Raw genomic sequence first — 19,497 nt, 5'->3', positions numbered from 1 at the left:
ACGGGCAGCTCATGCCCTCATCAGCCCCCATCCTCTGGGGGGGACGCCACACCCAGCCTGCTGTCATCCCCAATGTGACTTCATTCCTGTGGCCTCACCCAATAGCTCCAGGGTCCCCAGGAGCAGGCTCTGCCCCAGGCTGCCCCTCCCCCCGGCCTCCCCACCACCCCCTGGGGCTGTCCGGAGGGCGCTCACCTTCACTGCAGCGGGGCCACGGGCGCGCCCGAGCAGTGGAAGTGCACGTTCTGCCACTTGCCGTCGCGGCGGTGCCACACGCGGGTCTCCTCGGACTGGCTGGTGCGGGGCCGGCCCTGCCCGTCGATGTACTGTGTGAGCCGGATGTAGGCGATGCAGGCGGCGTCCTCCCCGATGACGTGCACGTGCGGGTTCAGGATGGTTGTGTGGATCGGCTTGCTGTTCTTGGCCAGCACTGCAGACACGGGCGGGCGGGGGCTTGGGCACTGCGGCCACCACCTGCCCGCCCTTCACCGCCCCCGCCCGACCCTTGCGTGTCATGGCGCCGCCCTCCACTCTCTTGGGAGTGGCACAGGCCCCCCCAGAGTGTGAGTCTGGGGGCTGGGTATGCCCTGGGGGACACTGCCACAGGGGGTACCAGCAAGGGTCTGGCCACCCCTGGGCCTCCTGGGCACGGAGGGGACAGGGCTTCCACGTCCCCGCCCTCACTCACAGTTCTCGAAGTAGAATCTGTGGAAGTCCATCCCTTCAACCAGGTTGCCCAGAGCTTCGGGCTCAAATGAGGTCAGGCCTGGGTCGCAGATTTTCCTGGGGGACAAATCCAAGTGAGGAGGGGCCCCTGTGGACCCCTGACTCAGAACAGAGCCCCCAGGGTCCTACATCCTCGTCCTGCACAGCCCCCCGCCCCCGGGACTCACGCGTAGGCCTCGAAGTCACCGTTGTTGACGGCCTCGATGAGCTGCTCCGTGGTCTTGATGATCTCCTGCTTCCGGGCTGTGGGGAGACAGGGCTGGTGACCACTGGCGCTGGCCGATCCCACCCCTGGACACCCCTAACACAGCCCGGGTGGGGCCTGGGGGACCAGGAGCTGCAGGCAGCGCCTGCCCTGCCTACACCCTCCAGAAGGACCCTGGCGGGCGCTGGCTCCTGCTGCCCAAACTGTTCCGCTCACAGCGCCCTCCACAGGCACCAAGGGCTTCCTCCTTTCTGAGTGTGACAGCATCTATCTTATTTTTCCTAAATAAAATGCTTTTAAATGACAGAAACTTTCTATCCACATTACAAAATGCCTGGAAAACACAGAAAGGGTAAAAAATCCTGACCACAATCCCACCCCCCAGGGTCACCCTACTGTCCTCACATGTGCTGTGCCCCTTGGCCTGCGGGACCTTGCCCTGGGCTCCCCTGTAGCTTGGACACCACGACCAGCTCCTGCCTCCACCCTCCCGCCGGCTCTCTTCACTTAGCGTCTCCTTCATCCGACAGCCCTGTGGCAGGGCTGCCGGCTGGCACCAGGTGAGGAGGACCCTGGCCCGGGCAGCAAGGCCACGTGGCGGCCGTGGAGAAGAAAGCAGCAGGATCGGGCGGGCATGGGTGGTGGCTGCAGGGTCCCCTGGAGGAGTCAGGGGCAAAGGCTGAGGGGCCAGATGGCCTGGGGGTCCCAGGAGGCAGGAAGAGAGAGCCCAGAGTTTCTCGTTACCCCCTTCCCTACAGGCCCGCCTGCTAGCAGCACCCCGCCCCGTGTTCTCTGAGCCCCTGCACCGCCCGCCCCTCCGCTGGCTTCCAGATGCCCCGAGCCGGTCCCGACCAGCAGCCCCCCCTTTGCTGCTTTGACCACAATCGATTTCCATTTTTTAAACATGAAACACGCAGGGAGAATAATGTGACCCATAACTTGCTGATTCAAATCTTAACGTTCTTCATAACTTTAGACATTGTTTAAAGAAATGAAGCATTACCTATGTCACTGGAGATGTCTGTGTCCTCCTCCATCCTGGGCTTTACTCCCTCCCCCACAGACAAGCCCTGCCCTGAGTTAGGTAGTCGCACGCACACCTATATGCACCAGTGACGCCGCGACTTCTTACAGTAACTCGCCCTGGTGAAAATGCAGACCCCCCAGAGGTGCCCTAGGAGCAGGATCCGGGAACCCTACCCACGTGTGTCCCCTAAACCACTACAGGCAGCAGCCGCCAGTCCTCGGTCCACAGGGATGAGTGTTTCCACTCCGAGGCTGTGAGTGCTGCCTTGAAGAGCCACAGAGGAGGGACTGCTGGCCCTGGAAGTGCGTGGGCTTCATTCTGAAGCCCGCTGGGTGGCACGGCTGATGTCATTATCCCCCAGCACCTGCAGGGCCTCCTAGAGCTCGCCCTACCCAGGTGGGAGGTGCACTGAGTGCACAGCAGAAGGTGCTGCACGCCCACCTGTGGTCAGGTGTATGCTGGTGTGAGGGGCACCTGTGTCTGCCTGGGAACACCTGTGCTGCACCCGCCGGGAAGGGGGGGGTTGCACCCCTGCTGCTGCACAATGATGGCAGGAGGAGCCCAATGGCACCTCTGACAAGTTGGGTACACAAATGCACACATATGAGCTATGCATGTGTGTACATGCATCCTTGTGCATGCACTGCACATGGAAACACACATGTGTACTTGTGCAAAAGAGCATGCACATGTGCATGTAGGCACATGTGTGTACCTGAGCATGTGTGTATGCATGTGAGTGTGGGTGCATGTGCACTTCTGGACTGCCCCATCTTCAAACACCCTCTCTCCTGACCCAGCTGTGCTTCTGCTGCCATCCTATTTGTTTCTTGCCTCGCTTTGTGTCCAGACCATGACACGATTTGCTCTCAGGACAGTCTTGCTGCAGAATCCCCGTTCCCACCCACCTGGTTAACCGTGGAAAGCTGGCCTCCAACAAGGCGGACTGAGGGTTCCAGAAGCCCATTCCCCTCCCGCTCATGCTAAGGCCACCATAAGTCCTGCTCAGCTCTGGGAGGGTACCTGGGCTCTGTCCCAACACATGCATGGCCATTCTGTCCTTGCCCTCTGGACCCTAGGGTAGCAGCATGTGACAGTTCAGGTCCTACACCACCCCCGCTGCTATGTCCCTGCCTCTTCTCTGCCCTAATCACGTCAAGGGAGAAGTCTGCGGCGTTCATGTGTCCCAAACATCCCCTGACGCTTGTTAATCCCCCTTTTTAACATTGTGAGCGAGTGGCCCCTCCCCCGCCACAGGAGGCTGGCACAGCAGCACGCAGCTGGAACTGAGTGACACGACTTTGTTTCCAGCCTACTTTGATTCTACAGTCACCTTATACCTGTGGTAAGTGAAACTAATCTTCCATTTAATGGAGTAATACGGAGTGCTTTCACACAAACTGTAATTTACAAAAATGGGCGTCAGAGTGAAGAGAAAGGATGGAGTAAACAGAAGAGGAGATGCGTGGGCACAGCTCTGATTAAAGGCGGTGACCACGTGCCACAGTGTGGGACACAGGTCTGTCGTGGGAGCCGCCGCCCGCCCTGCAGACAGGGAAGCTGAGGCTGCCCCCGAGCGGGGCCTGGATGCCTCCCGACCTGCTGCCCAGACCCCTGTGGGACCCAGCCCCAACTCTGTCTCCCCAAATAGCACACGGCACTTCTGTGTCCTCAGTGTCTGGGCCCATGAAGGGCACGAGACACGACTGGGGAGGGGCTGCATGAAGGGTCACCCCGGTGGCGAAGCCCATTAGCTGAGGACAAGCTGCGCCAGCAACGCTAGGGACAAAGCTGAGGGCGTGGCAGGGGCCGGCCTGGGAGGGTGACCAGGGGTGGACCTGTGCTGCATGCTGCTTCCAGCTCTCAGGGTGAGCCACCAGGCCCAAGGAGGCCCAAAGTGTGCAGGTGGGGCCCGAGCAGGTTCTGAACCTGGCCTGTACTCCTGGGACCCAGAATGGCCCCGAGCTCTGTCCCCCAAAGCAGAGGTGCTGCGGGAGGGAGGGCAGCTGTGGGGGATCAGCCTGGATTGTGCATAATCCCCGATTAGGGAGCTGGAGGCCTGGGGCATGCGGAGCCCCGGGGTGGGGAGGAGCCCGGCCTGAGGTGGGCCAGAGGCCCCCTGTCCTATTTACACAGCTGGTGGGCACCTTCCTGAGAAAAAAGGGGACCACGACTGGCCCGCAGGATGGCCAGGGGCCAGCCATGGGCCATCTGGCCCTGCTGACCCCAGGCCAGTGCCCCTAGACTCTTCTTCCCCTGAGTTCCATGGGATGTCTCCCCCAGCCCTTGCCCAGCCTGCTCACGGCCCCTGTCTGTGCCCCGACACCCAGCTGAGGTCAGGACAGACTCTGAAGGGGCAGGTTGGTGCCATGGCTGCACGAGGGTGAGCCTGGGCTGCTGCACCCTGACTTGGACGCCCCGTGCCCACCACAAGCTCTGTCCTCAGAGCACCTGCCATGGGCTACTGCACAGACCTCGAGGGCAGGTCATAGTCCAGGCCAGGGTCACGAGGATGTAATGGGGTGATGTTTCAGGTTGCCCCTTGGGCACACCTGCCCACTTCTGCAAGGGCAGTGAGGCCACTTAAAACCAGATGAGATGCTGCAGAAACTGGGGGGAGGGTTATGACCATTCCCAGAGGCTCCACCCCAGCCACACAGTGTCCCCTCCCTGTCCCTCCCTCTGCTCAAGCACCCCCACCCCATCACCATCAGGAACCTGGTCTCTCACCTCAGCTACTCATCTCCAATCCCCTCCACCCACCCTGCTGGGGTCCTCAGGCTGACCACAGAATGCTCTGGGGGGTCAGTGCCCACCAGGGGTTGCCCTATGCTCTCCTGGGCCACCTGGGGTGGATCAGTGCCCCTTTGAGCCTGCAGGCTGTGTACCCCAACTGTCTTGAGCCACGGCTCCTGTGGCTCCATTCTCCAGCCCCTGCCCTGGTAGCTGCAGCAGCCCCCCAGGCCTGGCCTGCAGAGGAGATGGGGGTGGGAACCCCACCTGTCACCCAGGTACTCACCCAGCCACTGCCCTGCCATGCCGAGCCCCTGGCCTGGCAGCCTCTTCTCTGAGAGCATCCCAGCACCACCCCCAGCCTGGTGTCTCCCTGAAGGTGGGGGTGGCGGTGGCTGCAGCCCTGGGATGTCATCCATCCCTGTAAGCGATACTGGCGGCCGGTTGGCAGACAGGCTGGAGAGGCGGCCAGCCCGCCCCTCCCTGCCCAGGTCACTCAGCCTGTGCCTGCCTCTCCCGCCTGCCCTGGGTCTGAGCCAGGCCCTGGCTGCCCTAGGCTGCCCCTCCTACAGCCCCCCGGCTGCTCCCCTGTACTGGACCTGGGCGGCCCCAACAGCAAAACTTCTCAGGCCGCGACTGTGTCTTTTCCACCGTTGTCCCAGTAGGTCCACCCCAACCTGAGCCGGCACTTCATGGCGTGCGAGGCCCCGCCGGCATCTGCACCCTCTGCCCGGGCCTGTACGCGCACCATCCCACCAGCGCTCTGGGTTGGCCACAAACCCGTTGCCTCGGTGCCTTTCCTACATGCAGCCGTCCACACACCCCACGCTTCACTGCCGCACCGAGACCCTGCGGCATCTCCTCGAGCATCCGTGCCGGGCCCTGCGCCCCGCCCTCCCCACACACTGGCCCTTCCCAGAGCGAGCCTGGCCGTCGCCACAGCCCAGGGCCCAAGCCCTGGGAGCCCCTCGAGCAGCTGCTGCTGGGGCCACCCGAGGTGCTACTTACACGGGACGGGCAAGGGCCCGGGGAGAGGCGGAGATGGGCAGGGCGGGGGCACTGTTGGAGGGCGCTCAGCTTCTGGGGTCCCTGAGCCCCTCCTCACCGAATTCAGGATGTCAGAGATCCTGGGGGCTGGGGTGGAACAGATGAGACATGAACACGAAACAGGCATGGGGGACACAGGAGAGAAACCCATGAGCTCACAGCCAAGCCAGAGTGTGGGCGGAGGACAGAGGGGCCATGGGGACAGAGGGGACTGTGGGGGGCAGGGGGACTGTGGGGGACAGAGGGGGCCATGGGGACAGAGGGACTGTGGTGGGGCAGGGGGGACTGTGGGGGACAGATGGGGACAGAGGGGGCCATGGGGACAGAGGGACCGTGGAGGGGCAGGGGGGACTGTGGGGGACAGAGGGGGCCATGGGGACAGAGGGACCGTGGAGGGGCAGGGGGATCTGTGGGGGACAGATGGGGACAGAGGGGGCCATGGGGACAGAGGGATTGTGGAGGGGCAGGGGGGTCTGTGGGGGACAGATGGGGACAGAGGGGGCCATGGGGACAGAGGGACTGTGGTGGGGCAGGGGGGACTGTGGGGGACAGATGGGGACAGAGGGGGCCATGGGGACAGAGGGACCGTGAGGGGACAGAAGGGACTGTGGAGGACAGATGGGGACAAAGGAGGCCATGGGAGAAAGAGGGGAACATGAGGGATAGGGGGACGTGGGGACACAGGGGAGACGGAGGGGCCAGGGGAAGAGGCCTCGGGAGCAAGGGGCAGGTGCTCTGTGGTGGCGGCGTGGCTGCAGGTGCTGTGGCAGAGGCCGCTGGCTGGCGAGGTGGCGTCAGGGAAGCTGCCCTCGGGCAGTGCGGAAGGTGGAACAGGGAGTGCGGGTGGGACGGCGCAGGACCAGCCTCCCCGTGGCCATCTGAAGAGGCCACGCCAGCGGAGGCCAGGCCCTCTCCTGTCTGTAATATCCCCTTGTCCATGAGTTCCAGGGACACTGGCTGGGGGTCTAGTTCTGGCACCTTCCTCACCACGCTTGACTGAGGAAGGGCGCTCAGGGCCCGGTTCGCACGGAGTTGGGCAGCCCTGAGGGCAGGCCCCTGGGCTCTGCGGCCAGGGCAGCAGCTGGGTGGCGTCGGGGAGGCTGTGCAGCGTCTCAGCAGAGACGGCCTGTGGGCGCAGCAGAGGGGCCAGGTGCTGCCCAGGTGTGGGACGGGCCCTTGGGGGGGAGTCTGGGCTGGAGACAAAAGCGGGGGGCAGGGAGTGGGAGGCGGGCCCTGGAGGGCGCCGGGCCTCTGGAGGGGGCGCCAGGCAGCTGCCCTGCGCGTTAGCGTGAGCGGCAAGCCCCGCCAGGGCGGCAGAAGCTGCTGAGTGCCCATCCCAGCGCGCCCCCCGCAGCGGAGGCAGCAGGCCCAGGGCCACTACTTACACGGGGCGGGCAGGGGACCTAGGAGAGCCGGAGACAGGCAGGGCGGGGGCCCCGCTGAGAGGGGGCTCTCGGCTTCTGGGGTTCCTGAGCCCCTTCTCACTGAGTTCAGGATGTCAGAGATTCTGGGGGCTGGGGCAGAACAGACGAGATGTGAACACGAGGCAGACAGACGCGTGAGGAGGTGGCGGAGCGGAGGGCAGGGAGCGAGGGAGGAGGGGCCCCTGTTCTCTTCAGACGGCCTTGGGCTCCAGCCTGGGCCCATTTCAGCAGCAAGAAGCCCCTGGAGCTGAGTGGAGTGAGGCCTGAACTCCTGGGGCCTCCCGTACTGCCCAGTGGCCTTGAGCAGGAGTGTGGCCCAGGGCCTGCCCAGCCCGGTGCCCTCCCATCAGGCCAGCGGAGGCTTCTGGCCGGGGCTTACACAGGCTGGGGCTCAGTGGGCAGAGGCAGCCCAGAGGAGCCACGAGGTGGAGCGAACTGCAACCAGGAGCCCACACGCAGCCTGCACTCAGCTCTCAAGCATCCCCTTGGAGGGGGTGGCTGGCCCTTCAGAATGACCCCACCGCAGCAGGGCCCGGCTACTCACATGGGGCTGGCAGGGGGCTAATGGGAGCTGGAGACGAGCAGGCCAGGGGCCCCTCAGCTTCTGGGGCTCCCGAGCCCCTCCTCACCGAGCTCAGGATGTCAGGGACCCTGGGGGCTAGGGTGGAACAGATGAGCAGGCGGTGGGCAGGGGGCCCACAGGAAGAGAAGGTGATAGGAGAAGACAGACCCAAGGCTCAAGAGGGAGGAGGGAGGTTACAGCTGCAGGTTCCCAGACCACAGCCGGGGCTCGTGGGGGCAGAGGCAGGGGTCACCCCATGGGCGTCTAGGGCCTGGGACGGCCACAGCAGGTTCGTGAAGGCTGAAGGAGTCAACATGGGGCCTGTACCTTCAGGGCCACCTGTCAGGACCAGCAGGGCTACATGACATGGCCCCTGCCCAGAGCCAGCAGAGGCCAGGCCCATGGAGGTGCGACGGTCACAGTAGGGCCACAATGGCTACTGGGCCTGCCCTGACTCTGCACCAGCCCACCACAGCCTGGCAGGGCTTCCCTTGGCATTGGGGGCGCCTGCCCTGGCCTCGAGGGGCTGCTGGGGCCTCAGTCCTGAGCCTCCTCTGCTGGCTTCTGGGCTTGTCTTCCCTTCCCCTGTGGGCTCCAGGCCCAGCCACTCCCAGACCCCTGTCACTGCTCAGTGCCCTGCCCCCACCCGAGGGTGAGGGGAGACCCCCAGAAGGTGAGGCCCGGATGGCTCCATGCTGTTGACCTTGGGCCTGTTCCAGTCTGTGGGGCAGTCACATGAACCTATACTCTCTGGTGTCCAGACCCTAAAGTCCTCTGCTGTGGGGCATGGGGGACACTCAGGGACATGTCACAGCTGGGTAGGGTGGGCAGGAGCTAGGCTGTGGCTCAGCTTTGGGCCAGCGAGAAGTTTTCTTCCCCAAACTGGCAGAATGTCTGAGCCCACAGGACCCGAGGGCAGTCCTGATAGGGCTTGCCTATGTCACCGTGTGACCAGTGAGGGCCGGGGCCCCATATGGGTGGCCTGGAGGTGGCAGATCCCACCCTGGGAGAGCAGGAAGGACACTGGCCTGGCTCAGCGTGGGGATGGGCCCCGGAGGTCAGGGCAGCTCAGAAGCCACTGCAGGAGGAGGCGCCGGGCCAGCAGAGGCGGACAGGGACACGGACACGGCCCCTGGCCGCCCGGCCACTCAGCAGGTGCCAGCTGGATGTGATCGCAAGCTTAAGGAACTTCAAGAGAAGAACAGTAACGTCCTGGAGCAAATTGTACCCACAAACTCATTCTCCCTGGGGAACAGAACTGCGGGCCGCCGGAGCAAGTGGGGATCGATCCTGGCGTGAAGGACCAGCCCCAACACAAGGCCCCTCGCGGCTGCCTCACTGGGACGCGCTGGGACTCCCCGGCCACTGGTGGTCCCAGCCATGCTGCCCGCGCACCGCGCAGGCCCGACACCCAGGCTCGGGGCGGGACTGCAGCCGCAGGGCCTCTGAGCCCACTCGCACACAACCTGGTGGCGCAGGACGGCTGACCCGGCTGAAGTCCCACCCGCCCCAGAGCACGGCCCGCACAGCCGGGCGCGCAGGGAGCGAGGGCTGCAGCACAGGTACCTTTGGCGTCCTCGTCCTCTATGGTGGTGTTGGCACTGTCCGAAGACTCCTGAGGAAACAGGGGAGGCAGTGGGTCAGGGCGTGGCTGAGGCCAGGCAGGGGCCGCCGGGTGGGTGGTCAGGGCTGTGGCGGGGCCGGCCCAGGCTCTGGGACAGGCCTCTTCCCTGCTGCTCTGAGAGGGCCCGAAGGCCACAGCCTGGGGGACACATCCCCCTGTGGACACCCACATGCAGCAGTGACCACAGAAGGCACCCAGCTCCGTGCCGGGCCCAAGAGGACACCCTCACCAGGAACCCCACACGCGGCAGCCCGCGCAGGCTCACACGTCCCACACACTCGCGCCTCGCCGGGCAAGAAGACTGGCATGTGCAGCAGACTCTCTGGACAGGAAATCAGGCTTTTTAAAATTCTAAGACTTAAAACACAATGTGATTTGGCTCCCGGTGAAGCAGGATCTCAGCAGCTGGTGCCCTCCCAAGACAGGGTGAGAAGCTTCCAGTGGGTCCCACGGGGCTCCAAGAACCATGGCCTGGCCTCAGGCAGAGCGCCCCTGCCACTCACATCCCCTCCCCCAGAAGAGGGGAGACCCCTGGCTGTCCAGACAGGCTCTCATCTCACCTTTCTGGTGGTCTTAGAGGGCAGAGGTGGCCCTGCGCTTCCCCCCACTCCAGGGCTGCTGCCCTTCAGATCAAAAGACCACCCGTCTGTCACCAAGTCCCTAGGAGGCCTGCTCTGCTCCCCAGAAGAAACATCTGAAAAGGTCCCCACGGCACTGGCACCTATCTGGACACTGCTGGGACACCCTGCTCTGGGCCCCAGACCCAGGCATAGGGTCAGGGTTCACCACAGCCCAGAAGGTTGTCTAGGGCCCCGGCAGGGAGAATGTGACCCCATCCCAGACACACACAGGCCTAAGGGACACCCATCCCCAGCTGCCAGCCCCTCGGCTGCCTAAAACCTTGGGTGCCCCTCGGGGTATCTTCTGACAATGGGCTGGGCAGTGGCACCCGCCAGAAGGAAGTGGGGGCCCCACCCTGGGGGCTCTGTAAGCCCATGCCCAGGCGGGAGCCTGGCTAGAGGGCTGTGCTGGGTGGGGTGGTGCTGTCCCAGCCATCCTGGAAAGGCTTGGCCCCCACCCCTTCCCTCCCACCCCCCCCACCCCGAGAGCCAGCCCCTTCCCCGGCCCCGGGTGATGATGCCAATGTGATGGGAGCTGATGGCCAGAGCGGAGGGCAGAGGAGGAGGCTGCTCAGCAGGAAGCTCTGGGGAGGGAGGGGTGAGGACAGCCAGGAGGGGCAAGGGCGCAGTCCCTGAGGAATGAACCCCGCTCTGGACATCAGGGAGTCTTGGCCCCTGCATGCGGCAGGTGAGCCACTCAGAGCTCCGGCCTCAGAGTGCCGGCCAAATGGGGACTGGACGGTGCCTGGGGCCTGAGCCATCTGTTTTGTCATGGCCCATGCAGGTGGGCTGGGCGGCTCTGCCCTGCCTTGGGGACAGGTGGCCAGGGCCTCTCTTGGCACAAATGCTGCCCCAGGGCAATGCCCCGGAATCCTGTCCTGGGCCCCGGTGCCTCCTGCCTGAGAATAGCGAGAGGAGGAAAGAGGCGCCAGTACCTTAATCCCGTCCACTGGGTTATGGATGACGGTGGTTTGAGGCTCCTACAGAAGAAGGAAGACAGAGGAAGGAAAGAGAGGGAGAGTGAGAAGAGAGGGAAGCGGAGACCGCCAGGAGGGGAGCCGGGGAGACAGAGGCAGCGGACCAGAGCCTGCAGGAGGAGAGAGTGCGGAGCGGAGTGGGGACAGGCATGGAGGCAGTGGTGGGCAGGAATGGAACAGACAGGAGCCCTGTCCAGGCCGGAGGAGGGGCCTGCGGTCCAGGAGGGGTGGGCGGCGTGGGGCCCTGAGAAGCGGCAGGATGTGTGTGGGGACGGGGAAAGCCTCCCCACCCTCTGCTGCCTGAGCCCTCTGCCCCAGCACGGGGGGCACAGGTTTGAAGATGTCATGGGGTGGGGGTGGCACATGGGATGGACGGGGTCCGAGATGGGGCTGGCTGTGAGGCTGGCGTGTGGGCTGGCACCAGGACACCCTCCAGCCATGGCCTAGCCACTCTGAGCAGCTCCCTTCACAGGACAGCCCTCCTCTCCTGGGGCTCAGGGTGGCCACTTGGTAAACCCGGCCTTCCTGGGCGCAGCCTGGGGCCAGCCCCCAGAAGCTAGCCTGGGGCACTTGAGGACCACCAAGCATGCTTCCAGCAGACTCAGGAACCTGTAGGCCAGCAAGGTGCAAACCTCTCGGGACAGCTTATGGGACAGCTGTCCTGTAGGGGACACAGCACAGTGCTCCAGCAGGAAGGACAGTGCCCAGCCCACGGCTCTGCATCTTTGGGAGCACTGCTGTGGGGTTCACCTGGATAGGAGCCCCCCAGGGAAAGGGGGCCAGAGCTGGCTGGGCACGCCCTTGAGAGGCAGTGAGGGGCACAGCAGGAATGTCATGGGCACCCGCCCTCCCAGCATGGGTGTGCTGGCTCCTGAGGGAAGCACAGACGATGGCAGCGAGCCCACCCTGGCAGCTACTGGCCCAGACACCTCCCCACCGCACCACTGTGGCCCGTCTCTCCATGGCACGTGGGATGTGCCACTCAGGGCCACTCCCCCTGGCCGGGGCTCTGGGTCGGCCTGTGAGGGTGGTGGAAGAGGGTAGGGTCCCTGGGGACCGGGGGTGTCCTCTGCCTCAGCGACCACCTGAAGCCTCCTGGGGAGACATCCACAGGTCAGCACAGGTGGGAGGCTGGGCCTCTCCCCTGCACCCCAATGTCTCTGGGCCCCAGTGAGGGGCCTTGCACCTGTCTGGATCTGGGCCCCCCAGCAGTGGCCTCTCCTCTGGGGAGGCCAAGCCCTCCACTCCACCACCATTACTGCAGTGAGGGGTGAGGGGCGGGGGCCAGCATGGGCTGTCACAGACAGGCCGGGTGGGGCCAGACCCCACCTTCCCCTGGGCCCCTCACAACTGGGGGTGCAGGAGGGGCTGAGAGGCAGGGGCTGCAGAGTTCAGTACCAGGGCGGCAGGAGGAAGCGTCCCTTTGGGGCTGGTGACAGCTGCACTGTTTTTGGTGCTATTCGTCTGGGGCTGTGGAGAGAGCAGAGAGGAGCCCTTAGGTGGGAGAAGCTGCACACTACTCCCCTCCCCGCATCTGCCCCTGGAGGGAGGGGGCTTCCAGAGTGGGAGCCTCAGGGGCCGGGGGCAAAGCTGCAGGCTCTGGGCCCCCAGGCGCCCAAGGCCAAGCAGGCACCTCACCTTGACTCCGTCTGCTTTCTTGTTGAGCAAACTCTTGGCTGCTGCATTGGGAGGGAAGAGGCATCATGAGTGGCGGGCCTGGGGCCCCCTGCAGCCCACGACACCTCACCCTTTCCCTGCCTCCACTCCTTCCCCAGGAGTGGGCCCGGGTCCCAGGGCAGGTGTGGCTTCAGCACCAGGCTGGCTCTGAGCAGGCAGCTGGCCTGTCCTGGGGGGATAGGCCAGGGCTGCCCTCGCTCCAGAACTGATCCCTTCCCCAGCTGTTCTCCCTGACCCTGGGGCTCCTGCAGGGCACCAAGATTGCTCCTCGGGTGCTGGGGAGCCGCCCCACCCTTGGCTTCCGGGTCGCATGCAGGCTCTTCCAAGAGGAAGGCAGGACGTGGCCCCTCCAACCATGGGAACATGGGACAAGCGGCACCAAGTTAGGCATGGGGCAGGTGAGTTGGACTCCGGAGGGGGAGGGAGGGGCACGCCCTTCACGGGTCTCCACCTCCCAAGCCAGGGGTGCGCGGGCTGCAGCTGGCCACCACAGAGGCTGCCCTGCCCTGCTCTCGTCCCCCGCCTTTCCTCCCCCTGCTCGTGCCCTTGGCGGACAGGACTCAGCTCTGTACCGATGCTCTTGGTTGGCTCAGAGCACCCGAGTGGCAGCCCCGTGCTCCCTCCTGAGCTGCCCCGGCAGCCCTGGTCTTGGAGCCACTTCTTGGTAGGCTCTGATGGGCCAACCAGGCCTCTTTGCCCACAAGCCTCCGAGGACCCCCCAGGCTCAGTGGCTGGGCCTCCACCTCATCCCAACATGCCCTGTTGGAGGTCAGGATGGGCACGGCCCAGTCCCCAACATCTACACCCTTCACGGTGGTTAAAATTTTAATCATAGAACAGAAGAAAAAAAAATAGGAAGTCAGCTTACCTTACAGAAAAGGAAAGGTGAGGAGGTGAGGGAGTGAGGAAGAAGAGAGAGAGAAAACAAAGTTTGTGTCGGTTCAGGCAGGAGCGCGCGTCTGCAGGCCCAGGCTCGGAGGAGAGCCGGGCGCAGCAGGGCCAGAGAGGCAGGCAGGCTGGACACGCAGTGCGAAGGGACGACGGGGGAGGGGTGGGTCTCTCGCCTCTGGGCCAAGCGGGGAAGGCAAGTGGCACAGCACCCCCGCCCGCCTGGTTCCAGGATGCGGCCGGCCAGGCCCTGACGTCCGGTTCTCCTGCCTGCCTGGGGGCCCTGTGCGCCCACACGGGCATGGGCCGAGCACGGGACTCTGGGACTCCTTCCTGCTGGGAACGGACGGGCACACAGAGGCCTGGAGCTGCCGTGGTTCTCAAATGCCCCCACTCCCAGTAGCAGAATCACCCTGTACCATCAGAAATGCAAATTCCCAGGCCCACCCTGACCTCCTGGGCCAGACCCTCTGGGGGCTGGGCATCTGTTCCACAAGCCCTCCGGGCAATTCTGACACTTGATGCTTGGGTCACCCCCCATTTCACTTCGGACACCAGGAGGTCTTGCCCGCTGCCTGCTGGCTGTGTCCCTCCCTCCCCAGATGCCCACTGCCGCCTTCTCCACGGCCTGGTCCCTCCCGGGCTCTGTGTGTGGACACAGAGTCATGACAGCCCAGTGGCTGCTAGTGACCCTGGGGACCCCGAAGGGTGGCCCTAGTGCCGCTGCAGCAGGCGCAGTTTCCGTTCACAGACTCCCCTCCCTCACGGACCTGTTAACTCTAAGAAGTTCTGCATCGAGCCTAGGGGCGCTCCCAGGATCCCTGAGCAGGTCTTTCTGGAGTTAACCAGAAACCCGATGCCTGGGGCCTCCTCCTCAGCGAAGGTGCACAAGCATCACTCCCTGCCCCAGGCCTGACCCTGCATTCCACCTTCCCGGCCTGAGACCCCCACCCCAGCGAAGCTGCAGCAGGACCACCCCGCCATGCCAGGGCACCCCTGCCCAGTGCGTTCGGGGCCAGAAATGCCGACTTCCCGCTCCCCACAGAGCAGCCTGTGAAACCCTCTCCCACACTGTGGTGAAAATCTGCCTCCTGGTAAGTCACTCTGGAGGGGCAGGCCAGTCGTGAAGACTCGGGGACATGTGGATTCTGGACCGCCCCTCCCCTGTCTGTGGACCCCACCCTCCCTTCGTCCTTCCTCCTCTCCGATGCACACGGCTCATCCCCAGGAACGCCCACCGGAGCCGGCTGGCCCGAGAGCAGGAGCCGGGGCCAGGCCCTGCAGAGGCTGTGGTGGGGCTCCCTGCCCTTGCTGGTGACAGCTGCCTGACAGGGCTAGGGAAATGCGCTCCGCCCAGAGGCCTGAGGAAGGAGACAACCCGCCTCACCTTGAGGACACTTGCCGTGGTGGCTGAGCAGGCAAGCAAGGGCACCCCCAGCCCTTCCAGAAACACACATCTCAAACGTGTGGCCAATCAAAATGGACGGTTTGCAGAAGGCTGGCTTGACCCCCCCCACCGCCGCAGTAAGGAGAGCCACACATGCAGCCAGCCCTGCGGCCGTTTCCCGCAGGGTTCTGCGCAGCGCGGGCCAGCAGCCGTCTGAGACTCGCCGGGGCCGGTGTGGCACCCCGGCAGCAGCCGGCTCTTCCCCTCGGCCCACCCTCAGATGACGCAGATGACTCGCAGGAAGGAGGCACCTGAGCTAAGACCACGGGCAGGGGTGGTCCTAAGAGGGTTCCATTTACGTGCCCGAGTCCATCAAAACCCACATTTCCAAACTGCTTCTGGAGACGTTAACAGCATCAGTGGGGAAGAAAGAGGACAGAAGTTCATAGTCAAGTGGGGGGGAAATGCCCCAGGTGAGCCCACCCTCCTCTGAGAACTCAGGCCATGGCTGGGGACAAGGCTCTGGGAAGCCCTGCAGCAGACACCCCTGTCGTTTTAATCGGTTCCCAAGACCCTTCCTAGTGAACCCCTTTTTTAAACCCTCACTGTGCACACCTTGGGCGCCGTGTGGGGCTCACGGGCTGGGGCTGCCCTGAACAGGTGGCTCCTGGCATTTCCCTGACATTCACATCTCCGTCCTGGACTAACTCCAGATTCACTGTGGCCAGAACCCTGTCGATACCGGAGTTCAAGGGCACGGGAGCGTCCCCGGTGCTGTCTCAAGTTAAAAGCATCGATTAGGTGTAGCACGGGCCAAGGTTGGACCAAGCAGCCACAGGTGTCTCAGACACCTGGGCTAAGTCTCCACAGGCCTCTGGAGGACAAGGAGAGACCCTCTGCCCCTACCCTGGCAGGGCATCGCCCACTCCTGGGGTCTCCAGGCCGGGATGACTGCTGTCAGCCCACAGCTGGCCAGATGGTGGGGGGTCCCCTTTGCTCTTACACCTGCTCAGTGCAGGACAGACTGCAACATGCTGTTACAGTCAGGGTCTCCCTGCTCACCAAGGGGGACTATGCCACACAGGGGGTCTGACCGACGGTGCCAGACTCAGCCATCGTCCAAGGAGAAGTGAGACCCCCACCGCATGTCTGTGGGGTGCAGCTAAGCTGGACAGACCTAGTGGGGCAGGTGGCCCCGTAGCACCGCCACTGCTTCGCCCCCCTGCTGGTCACCCTGGACAGCCATGCTGGGCTCTGCCCACATGCACTGACGACCCTCCAAGACAGAGCGGCCTTCGGCGCCCAGGGACGAGCCGCGCATGCACGGGCCTCATGCACCGTCGCCCCACGTTCACTTGCAGGCAGGCGGGCGGGCTTTGCAGCAGGAGCCCCGGGCAAGGGCGGTGCAGAGGCGACTGTCCCTCGGCACTGTCCCCTGGGCAGCGAGGACTCCCCACGAGCCACTGGCCTCATCCTTTTCTAACCTCAGCCCCTCCCACAGGTGCACCAGAAAGCCTGTCAAATGAAGAGACTCAGAAGTGCCCTCCCTGGGCGCCGCTGCTGGACAGGTCCACTGGGCTCTCGTGAGGACGCACTCCCTTCCCCAGGGACGGCCTGAGTCTCCCCAGGGGAGGGTTCTCTGGCTGGGAAGGCCAGGGTGCTCACCCACTGGGTTGTCAGTGGGAGCTGGGGTGGGTGGGCCTGGGGAAGGCAGTACCCAGGCCCCTGAAGCCTGTCCTCAGCCAACACTGGAGGCATGACAGGACACTGCGTCTCGGCTCAGGGAGGACCCAGTTGGCCCCGTGTGCTCACCGGCTGAGGCCAGCTAAGCCTGCCCTACGCTCTCGCCAGCCCTCAGGTTGGGCTACAGCTGTGGAGCCCATGAGGAGGTCCAGGGTCACCTAGCCCTCACAGGATCTGCCCGGTCACAAGCCGGCAGGTGGCAGGAGCTGACCTGGGCCTCTGGGCTCTGGCCCTGGCTCCTGCTGGGGAGAGAGGTCTGGCTCCGAAGGCCCAGAGGGGTGGGTAGGCACAGCCGCCTCCTCCCTTCCTGGTGCCTGGGGCTGCATGAGGAGGACCTTGTCGAAAGACCCCAAGATGAAGCCTTCGGAGTTGCCTCAGTGTGCCCGGAGCCCCCTGGCGCTGGAGCAGCCTGTCCTGGGGCATTCTCAGGACAGACAGGAAAGTGTGGGACTCAGCAGCACAGACCACCAGCTCCGGGCAGGCCCCCTGGGGGCTGATTGGGGATTGCCCTGCAGGAGGGACTGACCCCAAGCCCCATGGGCTCCCCTGGGACCATGCCCCTGACACTCTGGCCCTGCTCCCCATGGCTCTCCTTTCAGGAGTTGGACCCTGGCTGCAAGCCCAGGGGCTCCCTGTGGGGTCAAGGCCATTCTGAATGGGGAGTCTCTAGACCCCCAGACCTCAGGGGCCAGGACTGGGAGGCTGGGTGTGGCCAGGGGTCACCTAGCCCAGCCCCTCCTCTCACAGATGAGGAGTGTGGGGGCTGCCTCCCTGCCCTCGAGGGGGCTCTGCTGGGGTGTGACCACGGCGGGAGCAAGCGCTCCCGGGGCCTGGCGGCCTCTGGGGCAGCTCTAGAGCCTGGCCAGCGGCTGCGTGCAGCGGGGCTGCATGCTGGCAGGAGGGACAGGCGGGAGTGGGCGGGAGGCCGGTCAAGACACATCTACCTTGTTCCACCAGCCCCATGGTGGTGCCGGAGGCCGCGGTGGACATTGTGGCCGGAGCGGTGGTCTGTCTGCCCACTGTTAGCACCGGGTTAGAGACGAGGGGGAGGGAGGGGTGGGCGGACACAGACGAGGGGTGGGCGAGGTAAGGGAAGAAAAGAGACAAAGGAAGCAGAGAAGATTAGAGTTAAAGTTTAGGTGACCGATGGTTCCAGAATCCTTTTCTCAGGAGAGTGAAAACAAGATTGGGCTGATCGACATTGAAAAGCATTTGCCTCCTTTCTCCTTAGAAAACCCCGGCGGGGGCTTCTCGTGCCCGCAGGGGCGTGGTGGCACACAGCAGACAGGACAGTCCTATTAGTGTTGGTGTGATGCACCCGCTCCCGGCACAGTGTCACAGCAAAAGTAACAGGATGGGCGGGAGGGGCGCCAGATGCAGACGGACAACGTGAGACGGATCACAGACGCTCGCACACTGAGTGTCAACGACGGAGAAGCCACGGGCACAGCTCGTCCAGGCCTGGGCCGCTGGCGCCACTCTGGGGCTAGCGCCGTCCCCGGGGTGGGCCTGCCAGTGCCCTGGGCCTTGGGGGTCTCTAACAGACCCCCGGAGACCTTGCTTCCCCACCACCCGCCGTGATTGACCTCGGCAGGCGGCTGCGGCTCGTCCGGAACTCGGAAGGAGGCCCGCGGAGCCTCCCGCGCCACCCCACGTCCCCTCTGCCTGCTGCCCGCACACAACACGGTGCTCCAAGTGCTCAGAACGACAAGGAGGCCACAGAGATGCCCGACACACGCCTGGACAGACACACTCGGTACTGCGCCCCGGTGGCAGGCAGCACAGACACTCGTCAGGGCAGGGGACACAGACCCGGCACGAAGATGATGGGCTGGGAGTGGGGGTGGACCCGGGGGGTCGCCCAAGGAGAGAGCCCCGCTGGGCCAGGCGGCCGGGGGGGCTTGGAGCTGGGGCAGGGCCGGTGCAGGCCGGCAGCAGAGGGGGGCCGAGGGGCTCGTGGGAAGGAGGAGCCTTCCTGGGCAGCCTGCAGGGCAGGGGCAGCCAGTTGCCCCGGAGAGGAAAGTCTCACCTGAGAAATTCCGCGTGGCCAGCATGGTGGTGAGGATGGCCCCCTGGGGAGAGACACAGACAAAGGCAGGGCAGTCCTGTCAGTGTCCCCTGCTGGCTTCTGGCCAGAAGCCCCCCCAGATGCTCAGGTTCACGGGCACCTGGCACGATGCCATCACGGCCTCCTAGAGAGGCAAGAGTTCCAGGAACCTGGCAGTGGCACCACGACAGGTCACCTGCTTCCAGAATTCACCCACATCCTGGACCCTAAACCAGCTGGCTGACCACAGCTCCTAAATGCTTCAAGACCCCGTGAGCCTCAGCGGCCGCCGGGGCCCCCAGTCAGCACAGCAGCTCCTCTGGGGTCTGGCTCCCCGGTGGCCCCTCCTCTCCCTGCAGGCTCAGGACAGTGGCCGCTGTCCTCAGGGCTTCGGGGATAGCCACCACTCAGAGACCAGCAAGGAGCTACCAGGCTGCCGATCCCTGGGTGCCGCCTGGGCCTCTCGCCTGGCACTGAGCAGCTGAGGGACCCAGCCAGCTTGCATCAGACTGCCACCGTCAGGACCAGCTCTGGCCAGCGGACGGACCAGGCATGCTACGTATGCCCACTTCCGTCTCCAGCCTCCCCGAGCCCACCTGAGACCAGCACTTGGCTCTGCTCTCCTTACCAAACCTGCTCTGGGTCGGAAGCTTCTGGACTCACTCGAACTAAAGAGAGTATGCCTGCTAGAGGGTGTGTTTCGCCTGCAGAGCCCCAGGTGGGGCCCTGCAGGGAGCACCTCAGACAGCCTCTCCAAGGCTGCTTGGAAGCAGCACAGCTGGCTCGGTGGCACTGGTGCTGGGCCTGGAG

The 19,497-nt window shown here is 64.6% G+C and overlaps 3 protein-coding genes across 10 annotated transcripts in view; all 3 read right to left on the bottom strand.

The window, feature by feature from the left end:
- Window positions 1-19,497, bottom strand: part of CAMK2B (calcium/calmodulin dependent protein kinase II beta) — a 104,343-nt gene that overhangs the window by 2,633 nt on the left and 82,213 nt on the right. Inside the window, exons 12-23 of one of the 8 annotated variants that reach the window (XM_076006269.1) lie at window positions 18,670-18,712; window positions 17,585-17,659; window positions 12,584-12,621; window positions 12,344-12,415; window positions 10,904-10,948; window positions 9,291-9,339; window positions 7,707-7,820; window positions 7,124-7,252; window positions 5,700-5,825; window positions 894-969; window positions 689-783; window positions 196-430 (exon numbers count right to left, since the gene is read on the bottom strand). In XM_076006269.1, coding sequence (XP_075862384.1) covers window positions 198-430; window positions 689-783; window positions 894-969; window positions 5,700-5,825; window positions 7,124-7,252; window positions 7,707-7,820; window positions 9,291-9,339; window positions 10,904-10,948; window positions 12,344-12,415; window positions 12,584-12,621; window positions 17,585-17,659; window positions 18,670-18,712 — 1,095 coding nt within the window. In that variant the 3' untranslated portion in view covers window positions 196-197. Of the gene's footprint in view, window positions 1-195; window positions 431-688; window positions 784-893; window positions 970-5,699; window positions 5,826-7,123; window positions 7,253-7,706; window positions 7,821-9,290; window positions 9,340-10,903; window positions 10,949-12,343; window positions 12,416-12,583; window positions 12,625-17,584; window positions 17,660-18,669; window positions 18,713-19,497 lie in introns of all 8 variants that reach the window. The other 7 variants (XM_076006270.1, XM_076006271.1, XM_076006272.1 and 4 more) reach the window with 7 other exon arrangements.
- The window catches only part of MYL7 (myosin light chain 7), a 149,899-nt gene that overhangs the window by 83,924 nt on the left and 46,478 nt on the right, over window positions 1-19,497 (bottom strand). The gene's annotated exons all lie outside the window — the stretch shown is intronic.
- Window positions 1-19,497, bottom strand: part of POLD2 (DNA polymerase delta 2, accessory subunit) — a 177,380-nt gene that overhangs the window by 111,411 nt on the left and 46,472 nt on the right. The window lies entirely within an intron of this gene.

Source organism: Microcebus murinus, chromosome 9, assembly GCF_040939455.1.
Source record: "Microcebus murinus isolate Inina chromosome 9, M.murinus_Inina_mat1.0, whole genome shotgun sequence".
NCBI classification, from domain to species: Eukaryota; Metazoa; Chordata; class Mammalia; order Primates; family Cheirogaleidae; genus Microcebus; species Microcebus murinus.
This window is presented reverse-complemented; position numbering and strand designations above follow the sequence as displayed.